The sequence below is a fragment of the Pinus tabuliformis genome, chromosome J (assembly GCF_031772625.1).
Source record: "Pinus tabuliformis cultivar Carrire ecotype Pingquan chromosome J, CPIR1, whole genome shotgun sequence".
NCBI classification, from domain to species: domain Eukaryota; kingdom Viridiplantae; phylum Streptophyta; class Pinopsida; order Pinales; family Pinaceae; genus Pinus; species Pinus tabuliformis.
Window position 1 is genome coordinate 214,206,421 of NC_142295.1, and position 13,747 is coordinate 214,220,167.

Sequence of the window (13,747 nt, forward strand, 5' to 3'; positions counted from 1 at the left end):
TTAAAAGAAATTTGCAACGTATCAAGTTGTCTTATGCTAAAATCTTAATATCCTTATACATTTAGCATTTTTAAAAAAAATAACACTTAGTATAATAACTTTCATTCAAGGGTTCATTTTTAAAGTTTTTTTAGTCATAAAATTTTTTCCATAATGTCATGCTTGAAATATTTTGATAACTTAAGATTGTTTTGTAGTCATAACTTTGGTTTTAATTCCATAGTTCAAAATTTGTCAAGATTTTAATATTTTCCGAAGTCGTGATATTTTATCTTTAATGCTATGGTTGAAAATAGTTAAGTATTTTTTCTTAGCACCGTGCCTTAAAATTGTTGGAATTTTAAGGTTTTTCAAATACATGATATTTTAAATTTAATGTCATGCCTCAAAATCATTGGAATTTTAAGGTTTTTCAAAGATGTGATATTTTATCTTTAATGTTATGCTTGAAAATCGTTGGAAATTTAAAAATTTTCAAAGTAATGATATTTTCTTTTTAACGTCATTATTAAAAAAACAAAAAAATGCATTATTCCAACATCAACACTTTTCGTTTTCAGGGTGTTTTTGCAAACACAAAAAAATGGTTTTTACTGTTATTTTTTTAAATGTTGAAAATGTACCCCCAAAAAAAATTTGTTATTCCAGTATCAACAATTTTCGTTTTCAGCGTGTTTTTTCATGTTTTTTTGAGGTTTTTGGGCTAGAGTACCCATTTGATCAGTAACTATGTTGAGTATGTAATATCAATCAATGTCATTGTTAATATTAATTGACACGTTTGTTCATATAAAATGATATCACAAGCATTCATGACATTTGCATAACTTAGCGCTTTATTTTAGTGACATATAAATATTATTTATTAGGTTGAATGATTTTATTTTATTTTGATCATTGGATAGTCTAAAATGTTGTGGCAATGAAAAGTTAAAATTGTCATTGTGTAGTTATCATATTTTAACATTAAAGCTTAAAAGAAGAATATTTTCATAATATCAATGTTTAGATGGAGAATCAACTAGGAATTTCTTATTGCATATTTGTCATAGTCAAATCCATTTATGATATGAAATTGAAGTCAAATCAACATGTTAATTTATAATATTTTAAAATATGATTGTTTATCCTAATAAACATGTGTCAATCCATTGTATCACCTTCATTCCCAACTTAATATTGGACTAGTTTTCTTGGAAAAAATTGTATATTCGATCTAGGAACATTTTCATTGAACTTTAATTATTTTTTCAATAATCAAACATGCAGTGAGTTTGATCATGGTAAAACCACGAAATCTTAACCATGGTTCATTGACATAGTAGGATCCAACTTCATAATCAAGAAGCCAATTTTTAACCTATTTTTTTAATTAGATAAGTAATATTATGAATTTGATAGAAAATTTAGTTGCTTAAATAGGAAAATCTAACTATCAACTTTTTTAACCACATTTTTCATTAATAATATTACTTTTTGAATAGGTGAAAATAAAATTATATTTTATAACATATATACAAGTCGTATATATACATATGAGGGGGGAACAAATCCATATGGATTAAATAATGAAGTATTTAAACATATGCATAAGAAGCCATAATTGTTCAAGGGTGGACACAATGAATATTTATATATGCAATTCTCATAAAGCAAATAAAAGTAAGCGATTGTGTTACAATTTTAGGTTTCCTTTCCATGTTAAATGTTTTGTCCTAAGACGTTATGGTCAAATTCTCAAGGAGTATCTAGCAAATAAATAAATAAATGCTAAAAAAAACACATCAAATCTCTAAAATTTTCAAATTTTACTTTGTAAATGAACAAAAGTATTATTTACAATTTAGCTTGCAAACACCTCAAACCAAACCTATGAGCCAAAGGGAAGGGGTAAAGACAAAAAATAAATAATTAAAATAGCTCCACAATCAAGAACATCCTACACTACGATTATGTTACCAACATGAACAAATTACCCCATAGCATATGTATTTGGATCACATGAATGGGTATCCATGGTATCCCTATCAAATAAACACAAATCCACCATAGGTTTCCATCATTAATCATTGATGCAAATATGAATGGATGGTTAAGACACAACCTTAAAATTTATTTCAACCATAATGCTCCTTGTGTATAGAGGCAACTAACACAGAAACACCACACCCACAAAATGGAAAGTCTTGGTTTTAAAAATCATAATAAATAATATTTAGAAGATATCATGGCAAAGGTGGACATAGCAAGCCACACCCACAAAATGGAAAGTTTGGGCTTTAAAAATCATAATAAATAATATTTAGAAGATATCATGGCAAAGGCGGACATAGCAAACCTCAAATAGTGTAAGTTTTACGCCTTCCTTTTCAAAAAAAATGCATGTTTTATTTTCCATTGCATATGAAAAGCAAGAGAGGCTTGAAACCTCTATCCCATGCAATAGTGATAATCCAAAAAACGATTTTCTTTACTAACACATTTGATCAACTAAAATTTGATTAAAACAAAATGTTGTACCTCTAGATAAGCTCTCTTTATAAAATACCATTAGATGTTTTAAATGATTGTGCAATTGTCTTTTAAGATTGTTATACCTAATTCGAGATCTCTCAACACTTGAGCATTCTGAAAATGAGTTATCATGTCCAATTAAGGGGCATATATAAAAGAATTATAGGTTGTTTCCTTCAAAGTGACATAAAAAACTAGTGCCCCACTTGTTATACCTATATGAAATATTATAGGTGGAAGCATTATTTCATTTTTTTGGAAGAATAGATAAAGTGTTGATTGGAAGTTGTTTCACAACTTAATATAGCATATTATAACTACTATGATATTGTTGTCAACCTCTTGTTAGTTAAATCCCTAATAAAAGGACCTCTGTGGAGTTCAAGCATTTAAGAACCTAAATTAGTTATTGGAGGTAATACATTGTGTTTGAAGGTCTCACTTGATTAGATCTACGAAGTGTTAACAACAAACTTCAATATTTGCCAAGAAATACCAAAATCCTTGGGTGAAAACAAATAAAGCCAAACAAATATGATTAATGGGAAACTCTTCATGTTGATGAGCTATAGTGAGTCGAAAAAAATAATAAAGATGGCTACCATCTATTACCCACACTCTTTGGTTGATATGTTGCACTTCATGTGTGTGCTAATGACAAACACTTGAAATGTTTCAATATTGACAAAAGAAAATGATTTTAAAAAAGAAGAATATTCAATTACATATTTGCAAGAATATAGTAAATGAAATTATTATACTCTTTAAATAAGCATTATTCAATAAAATATCAACTTTAATTGTTTTTACTAGTAATTGGATGTGCACAATGATATTTTAATATTGTAAGTTATATATTCATGTTTTAAAATTATATTAGATTCTTATCCTTCTTCCTTGTGACTTACAAAAATTACATAAATGTGAAATTGCATTTTCTACATGCAGATATAATACCCAATGATTTTTTCATTTTTAAGCTTTTTAATAAAATAAATCATCAAGTAATATACATAATCTCTTTAGTGCTTTAAAATTTGTATATACATGCCAACCTTGTCCCAATATGCCTTAATAAGGTGAAGTTGAGATTTTTTAGTGACAGTGTAAAACACAATATGCTCACAAATAGTATCAATATGGACCTAACCATCTATGTTCATTATTTAGGCTGAACTTGTCCTTCACCCTTGTCCTCAATATTGTAAAATCCAACTCTGCAACTTTAATGCAAACTCTTCCAACTCTCCACTTGCAACAAAGTCACTATAAATATGACGTGTTGTTCATCCTAGTTATTCATCCCAAATCCTCATCAGCAAGAGAATATCAAAGACAACTTTTAAGACCAAATGAAATTTTGAATAAATACAAAGGCAAAACATGCCATTTAACTTTTTAATTTATTAATATTCCTATAGACATTAGAGTTCTAATTACAAGGTCCCCCTTTATTTTCTTATATGTAACTTTGATAGAATTGAATGTCATAGTTCTTTCATCATTATTAGGATTGTATTTTAGCTTTGACTTTGGATATTCTATGAAACATTCATATTACACCCACATATTTATAGGATGTAAAATATGATTTCGTATCTAAATTAAACTTGGCACAATAATATTGCACTGAATTTGTATATGTTTAGATGTAAAATACATTCCTTTACACACTTGCATTCAAAAAAAAATATTTCAATTTCTTTTGTTTGAATTATCTGACTTAAATAGAATCAATATTTCGTTTTAGAATCCTGTTAAAAGTTTCTAATTCTAAATGTAGATGACATAATACCTAAAACACTTCAAGAACCAAAATTAAGAGCAATAAATCTAGGTTTTTGCCATTCAGATCTCATTCACCTATTTGTACAATAATTCTTGGTGAAAGCCAACTTATTCACATTTATAGGTTCTGCCTCAATATATAAACTTTATGATGTTGGAGGATATGTTTATGTCAGAGTATGGCATACATTTCATAAAATAAGCGCCACTCTTTTCTCTTTGTTATCTTCTTATGCAAACCTATAACTAATGTACCTTCATCTCTTCTGCTCCATCAACTATGATCTGTTTCTTCTGTCACACTAGTCTCAATCCAGCCGTCAGACATTGACGTTACATGTCATGGTTATTACTGATGCTACCCACCATGGTTATGGTTGTTGGAAAAAAATTGCACAATGGTAGCTTGCAATAGGTTGCTTTTTCATATATTTCCCAACTTTTTTCACAGCATGCTTAGTTAACTCTATCTACATAGCTTTACTCCGTGTTATATGACCCTACATCTATTCCATCTTCTCTCGAAAATGCTCTTGTTTCCCTTCAGCGTTAATGTGCCCTTCCTTTTCAGTTGTTCCGCTTTACTCCGTGTTATATGACCCTACATCTATTCCATCTTCTCTTGAAAATGCTCTTGTTTCCCTTCAGCGTTAATGTGCCCTTCCTTTTCAGTTGTTCAGTATTAGTCATTCTACTTTGAATTGAAGCCAATGGAATAGAAGCGTATGATATTTGCAATCATACTTCAGCATACCATAGGAGGTCACGGTTAGAGGCACAGGACCGAGACAAAATTCATCCAATAACCACATTGATGTATAGAGGTTCAAATTAAGTCTGTAACAAATGGCACATTGATATAGCTATCTTCTTGTATAGGACAACATGGCTCGATGACCTCAATCATATATACGACTTGTTAAAAAATCCTATATGCTTGACGTTATCATGTTTGCGTCGGACTCTCTTCATATATTAACAATTAAACTTAAAGAGCTCAAAATCATCAGTGGATTGGATGCTATAGTTTTTATGTAAACATTGAAGATTTAGCATTATGCTTTTGTACATATATCTGTGATTTTATTGTTCGAAACACATCCCTGATCCACAGAATCATTAAATTCAAATATTATGGAATCTGAAAGACAAGAACATAATCATGTTATCAATGCACATGGCACAAGACTACGAAGACTTGCTTGAAGAAGATCACTTCAAATTTACACCTTGTTTTATATCAAGGTACCATAATCTTGAGATACATGTGACCCTCAAAACATGTTAATGATTTTATATAGATTGCAAGATAATCTAGACAATGGTTTCTGCACCCCCATCTTGTGCATCAGACAGATCACTTCCTCAAGGATCCCTGTCATACACATGAACTTGTTAAACTGGATTCCCTCTTAAGCTTGAACATAGCTTAAGCAAAAATATTCAGATGAACCCTGAAACATCAAATACATTTTGCAAGTTCATCCCTTCTCCAGCCACTGTCAACCTCTGGAATCAAAATTGAAGAATACTGTACACTCAAATCATCAAGAAAATCATGACCTAGATACAAGGCAGGCAATTGGTTGTCGCTGTGGATTTTGTCAAGCTTGGTAAATAATATTTCTTTTGTCTACCAACCTCTCCTCCTTTGAACTCCATCCCCAAATCCTATTCTGGACGGTGCATTGAACTAGACTGTGGTGGATCACTCTTAGAGTCAGCTTTAATGTTCAAATCAGAAAAATGTTCCATCCTGAGATTCTCGACCTATATTTTACAGAAACACCAAACATGAGAGACATGTATATGTGTGATCACTCAAAAGGAGAATGCAGATGTCTACATCACAAACCTGACGAATATGAGGTTGTGCTTTCTGTCTAGCCCGTTTTTCTTGTAGTGCCCTTTGGCGGCTCTCATAAAGATTAAAACCCTCAACAATGGAAGACCTTGCAGGATAATTCTTGAAAATATCCAGCATTTCAAGGCCTTCCTGAAGATTGATCTGCCAGAAAAAATATGCATGTAAGTGGAAACCAAATAATATTTCTAAAATGTACGAATATAGATTTATGACACTAGTATTTATGAAGTTTCATACTCAAGCCAAAAAGTTGTTAGATTGAAAATATGACAAATGCATTTATCATTCATCCAGTTGTAAAATGTTTCTTAGCGTCCAGATTTGCCATATTGTTAATTCTAAGTCAAGGAGAATGTTCATAGTAAGCCAAAAGTGCGAGATTATTTACATCCTGTGCATCCCTGCTATTTGTAACGGGCTTATTGTCGTTGTTTTCAAGTATAATGTGGCGTAGCTGAGAGTTAGGAATATCTTTTATGATATGCCATCTGACTGAAAAACTCCCAGTCCATTTATCCTGCTGCCAGAAATCCATACTTTTGCTGAAATCCACGGGTCCTACCATTTCTGCCACACCACAAAATCGTCCACTTCCATTCACCTGAAACATTTGCAAGAAAAGGCTTGCCCATAGTTATAAAAAATGTGAAATGTGCATACTACACAATAGAGAAATAATAATAGGGTTCATTGACAGAAAATCCTAGTACACAAGGAAAAATACTAAACAGTCAACTCAAAGGAAACTTACTGAGAAGAAAAGGAATATTGGACAACCTCCAGGATTGTCACCAGCTCTCAACTGTGCATCCTCAAATGCTAGATTCAACTTCTGGTTGCCATTAGGTGTGCTTGCCCACACACTGTACTTTATGCTTTTGTGAATATCATCTTCACTATAGGATTTGATAACAAAGAACTTTGCATCATCATACTTGGTAATAAAATCCAAACGATTGTAACTTTCACCATCACCAAAGACTCTAAGAACTTCATTAACTCTGTCTGAAAACACACTTTGTCCCTCAGCCTGACCACTAGATATCACTCGCTGACTTGCCGGCCTTATTGTTGGATGTTGCATTGGATCATTTGGGCCACCATGGATCGTTTGCCCATTGTCAAAGTAGTCATTATTTCCAACCCACTGTTTATGGTCTACCATCAAACCTGAGTTGCTGCCTCCTGTTTCTACTTGATAGGAAGTTAGACCATCATTTATTCTCAATTGTGAAGCAGGCGAAGGAATAACAAAAGGAACACCACCCGGAGGTTGTAAATTGGCTGTGATATGGGGTAGATAAACTGCTTGCTGAAGTGAAACAAAACAAAACAATACCAAGACAAATTTCAACAACCCAGTCAGCAAAATCAACTCCATTATCTAATTTAGATATGGATTAGCATTAAAAAGAGAGTGATTTAAGAAAATCATATAATTTGACCTCTGAGATTTATGGAGACAATGTATCATAGAATACCTGTGGAGGTGGCAATCCAATAGCTGGGAAATTTTGACCAATTGTTGAATGGATCCCAGATGAAATACCATTGCTTTGAGGGTCCCCTATATTTCTTGGATCCATCCATTGTGCCATAGCTGGTCTCATACTATCATAATGAATGGCAGCATCCACCGGAACAGAATTGTTTAAAGCAGTAGGCATAAAGCCTCTGACATAAGAACCATTCGGAGGCATTAAATAAGAATTAAAACCAGGTCTGCTACCAAAGAAATTGTTGTTTCCAAACTGAATGCTATTGACATAGGATCCATGTATTCCCAAATCTTCTAGCACTGGCATAATTGCCTCTGTTGGAGGAACCTCTGAAGGAAATGGCCAATATTGGCTCTCTGGATAAGGTACTTGTTGATAAATAGAGCCTGGATGTTGAAATTGATGACCATAAAAAATATTATCTGTGTTAAATGTTGGAATCGACGTCCATCCAGGGCTGTAAAAGGTCTGGGGAGGATAACCGCCATCGATTGATGGATAAAACAAAGGAGAAACCTCATGTTGAAAAACCTGCAAGGAAATTATAAAACCATAAAAACTTCAGAATTTACATCAGGTATTAAAGTGTTATTCATATCTTTAAAATCATCTACCATTAAGATGACATAACTCTATTAAATTGAAAGTGTGAAAGCTTTGATAGATGCTGCTTCTGCAGAAATTATCTGTAATTAACAACCAAAGCCAAGAACTGATTCTTACTGGTAAATGATATCCAATGTCATTTACAAATGCAGAATGCTGATATCCATCAGTCTCTGGTACATATGGACTATTTCCTGCAAAATTCAGGTACAAATTATATCAGTAGCAAGGCGGCAGATTGCATCCATACTCATTTTAAATTTTAAAGAAGGTACCTTACCTCCATAGAAATATACTTGTGGAGCAGGAAGACCATTCGGAGCAATATACGCAGAAGAGGCAACTCCAATGCCTGCAGTACTAGACAGATGTTGTGAAGTCGACCGCAATCCAGCACCTGCAGTACTTGCCAAATGTTGTGAAGCTGATGACAAGTCAGTGCCTGCAGTATTCTCCACGTGTTGTGAAGCTGATGGCAATCCAGTTCCTGCAGTATTTGCCAGATGTGAAGTTGATGGCAATCCAGTGCCTGCATTACTTGCCGGATCTTGTGAAGCTGATGGCAATCCAGTGCCTGCATTACTTGCCAGATTTTGTGAAGATGATGGCAATCCATTGCTTGCGGTACTTGCCAGATGTTGTGAAGTTGACGGCAATCCAGTGCCTTCAGTACTCACCTGATGTGAAGTTGATGGCAATTCAGAAATCATTCTTTCTGTATCTCCTTCATTAAACCTTGACTCTTTATCTCCTTCACCAGGGCTCGAAAGGTTATGCAATGTTCTTCCGTCCTGATTTAAAGATGCATAATTCATATAAATTACCATAGAAGATAGAAATTTCTACATAAGTCGATAAACCATGGATTATTACAATCCCTAGAAAATTATCTCACTTGTGAGAAAATAAACTTGCTAAAGATCAAATTCAAAACATTGACGTTGGATATCCATAAAATGTATGAGTTAAAAAACAAGCAATAATTATCTTAGTGAGTTTATATAGTGTTAGTGTTCTGTGATGTACCAACCTCTTCCACAAATGAGGAGAAGTGAATAACAATAAATGAGAAGTGAATAAGAATAGACTGAGGAAGCATAGTACTTCAAATATTTGCAAATTTTAATATTATCTCTCTAGCCTCACCAAAAAAGCAATAGAAAAATACTCACAGTGCGACCTCAGGAATTTGGATGTCTCTAAGTCAGTGATGATAATATCACCGAGATATCGGCAATTTCTCAGAAATATCGCAATATTTTCGGTGAGCCGATATTTCCAAGAAATCGCTGATATCTCGGCAAAAAATCGTGCAACGATATAAAATATCGCTGGACCGACTAAGCTGCGGCTAGAAAAGGGAAATTTGTCTTTTTTTTTCCTCGTTTTAGTTTGAGTGTTGGAGAAGGAAGGAGAAGAGTTTTGTGGTGGTTGTCAAGGAGGGATTGAGGATCAAACAGCCATTATCACCACCAACTAAGAATTTTTTGTGGATCAAAGATTGAAAAATAGTGAAACTGTTGGGCATGGAATCCCCCCAAGGCATGTTTTGGGGCTTAAAGCCCAAGTTTTGATTGAATCTTGTTGTAAAAGCTCCGCGAATTGTGGGAGCAGGACACGAAAGTATAGTAGAGTCACAGGGTTGTCCACCCTAGTTTTTGTAATATAATGTCGGCTGGATAGACCTACCCATGGTCCGCGAGCGAGGCTCTAAGTGTAGAAAAGGCAATATAAAGAGGAACTAATAGATAGATGAGAAGTGTCAGTGATTGAGTCGAAGTGTTAAGTGTGTTTGTGGGTCGTAGAGTAGGAGAAGGCTCTGCAGCTGAGTGTGCAGAGGCCTAGTAGTTCACAGCTGAGTGCGCAGGGCGAGTCGAGTCTGTAACCATTGGAGAATCATAAAGAGAAGTTTTGCTATAATTTTGTGTATCTTTTCCTAGTTTAATGCATGATTGGATATAATTTGCAAGTATACTGTTTATTTACTGCGCGAACCTGTATGAATGTTTTGTATTGTTAAGTATAACTTAAGACATTTAAGTAGGTGAAGGTGCTTAATTAATACTGGAAGATAAATAAGATCTCGGGTAATAGCGCAGAGCGCGGCACAACCCCTGGTTAGGGTTGCGCGAAGGCAGGGTATCAGGCCGCGAGGAACGAAAGGTGCGCGAAGCCACCTACGCGCAAGAACAAACAAAGGACCAATCGAACCTCTCAGACATCTCAAGGGTGTGGAAACCTGGTTCTAGCACCCTCCCATACTACTTCGGGTGAGACCTCAGTCCGCGCTTCGTGGACTATTGCCGAAAGGGCTAGTAATACAGGGATTTGTTTGGCTAATTAACTCCGAACCTGGGTCAGGCCTCAACAAGCCAACAGAGACAAACTTCATTTCTTCCATTAACATGTATGTTCTTAAAAATCCCTATGTTAATTTTTTTTCATAAATTTAGGGTTATTCTTGCTTGCCTCTTTGCCTACCAACATTTTGCTTCTTTCTTTTCCATTTGCTATGATTTTCATGCCCATGAGCCAATGCAAGGGTTTTCTCCATATTTGGACAGCAAACTCCATTTCTTTTTTTAACTTTCAAATGCACCCTCTTATTGCCATTTTTCATTGAATTCACATTGCAAATAATGTAGCAAAAAAAATATTTTTTTAAATGAGGTGGTTATTACTTGTTATTTTTTGTGTATGGGTGTTTAAACTTTAATCATTAATTCAATTTTTTGTTTTTTTGGTGCCCTAGGTTTGAATTAACTCACTACAAATATGCCAAAAGCCTTGAACCCATTTTGGGAGTATGGGGAACCTGATGGTGGGACAAATCGAGAATATCTATCATGCAAATTGTGTGGGACCAGGATGACAGGAGGGGTTACGCGATTGAAATACCATCTGGCTAGACTCCCTGGACATGATGTTGGGCTTTGTACAGTTTCTAGTGCAGAGCTTATACAAAAAGCCCTTGAAGCAATTGACGAAAAAGACAGAAAGAAACAAGGTTGAACGTGAAAGTAGATCTTTCGGGGTATCTTCTTCTAATTTTGAGGTTGAGGTTAGTGGGAGGGGCTCCACGACGTCACCTGCTACTGCTAGTGCTAACGTTACTGAGAGTGCGAGGTCATCATTTTTTGTTCCACAAACAGGACATGGAGCACAACCTTCCATAAAATCAATTGTTGAAAAAAGGGAGAAGCAAGAAGCAAATAGAGTTATGGAAAGGTGTTTTTTCTGAAGCGACTTACCTCTCAGCATCACCAAAACCAATCCATTTTGGCAACCAATGTGTGATGTTATTGTTGTTGTGGGCTCAAGGTACAAAAGTGCTACATATGAAGAGTTGCGAGGGGCAATTCTTCAAGCAGAAAAGCAAGACATCAACTCTAGATTAGCACAGTTGAAACAGACATGGAAGTGTCTTGATGCATGGTGATGTCTGATGGTTCAACAGATAGGAAGGGTAGGACCCTTCTAAATTTCTTGGTACATTGTCCTAAAAGTACCATCTTTATTAAATCAGTGGATGCATCAGCACATATAAAATATGCAGCAATGATATGTGAGTTGTTAGATGGGTTCGTCTGGGAGATTGGTGTGCAGAATGTGGTGCAAGTCATAACAGGCAATGCAGCTAATTATGTGTTTGCTAGCAGGATGCTTATGGAGAGGCACCGCACATTGTTCTGAACTCCATGTGCAGCACATTGTATCGATTTACAACTTGAGGATATGGGGAAACTTTATTTCATCAAGGAGGTGATTGATATGGCTAGGAGCGTCCCCAAGTTTATTTATAACCATGCTTTTGTTCTTAGTCTCATGAGGAGATACACTAGAAACAAGGAGTTGCGACGTCCTGCAATCACACATTTTGCCACCAACTTTATTACTCTTCAGTCTTTGCTTTGATGTCATTATGAGTTAAAGCAAATGTTTGTTTCTGATGAGTGGCGTGATTGTAGATACAGTAAGAGACAGGACGAGAGAGCCATTGCAAAAATGGTGTACACTGACACATTTTGGCAAGGAGTAGAAGAAGTGTGCTCAGTTAGTGAACCTATAGTAAAGGTTATGAGATTGATAGATGGGGATAAGCCTGCAATGGCTTATTTGTACGAGGCCATGGATAGGGCCAAGGGAGCCATTTGTTCTTATTATGTAAACAAGGGTTTTGTTGGGCTTGATAGACATATGATGTTATGAGATGTGATTGATAGTCGGTGGACAAGGATGCTTCATCGACTCATTCATGCAGCAACACTCTTCCTCAACCCCGCATTTTCATACAAATGCACCTTTGATTTTGATGGCGATGTGATGGAAGGGCTCCATTCCTGTATTCAGATGATGGTACCTGATCCTGAGCATCGTAGCAAAATCAATCGCGAGATACAGTTTTATCAGGATTGTGTTGGCCTATTTGGCTTTGATGATGCTATTAGGGAAAGGACCCTCTTCATGCCACGTAAGTGACAAGTCATCACTCATTAGAATTTTCAATTTAGAATTTACTTATTTATAATTCTAGATTTTTAAAATTCAATTATGTAACTTTTATTTGAAAGTTTAATTATGTTTTAAGTTTTTGACTTTTTTATTTCTTTATTTTGTTGTAGATATTTGGTGGCGAAGCTATGGTGCAAGGGCACCAAATTTGTTGAAATTAGCCATAAGAATCCTGAGTCTAACATGTAGCTCTTCAGGGTGTGAACGCAATTGGAATGTATTTGAGAAAATACATTCAAAAAAGCGCAACAAATATAACTTTGAGCTTCAGCGTTCAGTTGAGAGATTACATTTATTGTAATTTTTAATTTTTAATTAATGAACCTCCAGTGTCAAGAGTCAAGAGTCATTAGTTTTATTGACACTCTTATAGGTTGGAGTTCTCACGCCTCAATGATTTAGTGTATGTGCACTACAATATCCAACTTCGAGTGAAGCAAATAGAAGCACCAATGGATCCAAATGCCATTTCCTTGGACAATATTGATATATTGTCTCAGTGGAGGGTGGAGTCTAAGGTGTCCATCTTAGAGGAGTCACCTTTATGGTTAGAGCCAAAGGATCCATTAGAATAGGGGTAGCAAGAAGAGGAGGACTCAGTGGAGGAGCAACACGAGGAGGAAGAGCAGGAGGAAGAGGAGGAGGAGACTATGGAAGCATCAGCACCATCTACTATAAATATAGGAGAGCACGGCTCCATACCTAGCACTCATTATTTGACAATAGGTGTAGGGGCAAGTTCTTCCACTGCTAGGGGCAGGCCTGGAAAACAACCCATCATGTTTTCCCATAAAAAGGGGAGAGGGCACTGATTTCAGATAGATAGTTGCTAGTTTTATTTGTTTTGCTACATATAACTCATGATGATGATATACTTTATATATGTGATGTTATTTTGTACTGGTTCTCCACATTTGAATCCTTGATTGGAACTATTATCAGGGATCAGCAGGTTTTGGTA

At 35.1% G+C, this 13,747-nt stretch overlaps 1 protein-coding gene across 1 annotated transcript in view; it reads right to left on the reverse strand.

The window, feature by feature from the left end:
- Positions 1-5,518: 5,518 nt before the first annotated feature.
- The window catches only part of LOC149226456 (YTH domain-containing protein ECT4-like), a 44,543-nt gene continuing 36,314 nt past the window's right edge, over positions 5,519-13,747 (reverse strand). The window contains exons 3-9 of the mRNA XM_089377497.1: positions 8,555-9,065; positions 8,392-8,468; positions 7,651-8,199; positions 6,921-7,481; positions 6,558-6,770; positions 6,158-6,310; positions 5,519-6,072 (exon numbers count right to left, since the gene is read on the reverse strand). Of these exons, the coding sequence (XP_089233623.1) occupies positions 5,974-6,072; positions 6,158-6,310; positions 6,558-6,770; positions 6,921-7,481; positions 7,651-8,199; positions 8,392-8,468; positions 8,555-9,065 (2,163 nt within the window). The 3' untranslated portion in view covers positions 5,519-5,973. The remainder of the gene's footprint in view (positions 6,073-6,157; positions 6,311-6,557; positions 6,771-6,920; positions 7,482-7,650; positions 8,200-8,391; positions 8,469-8,554; positions 9,066-13,747) is intronic.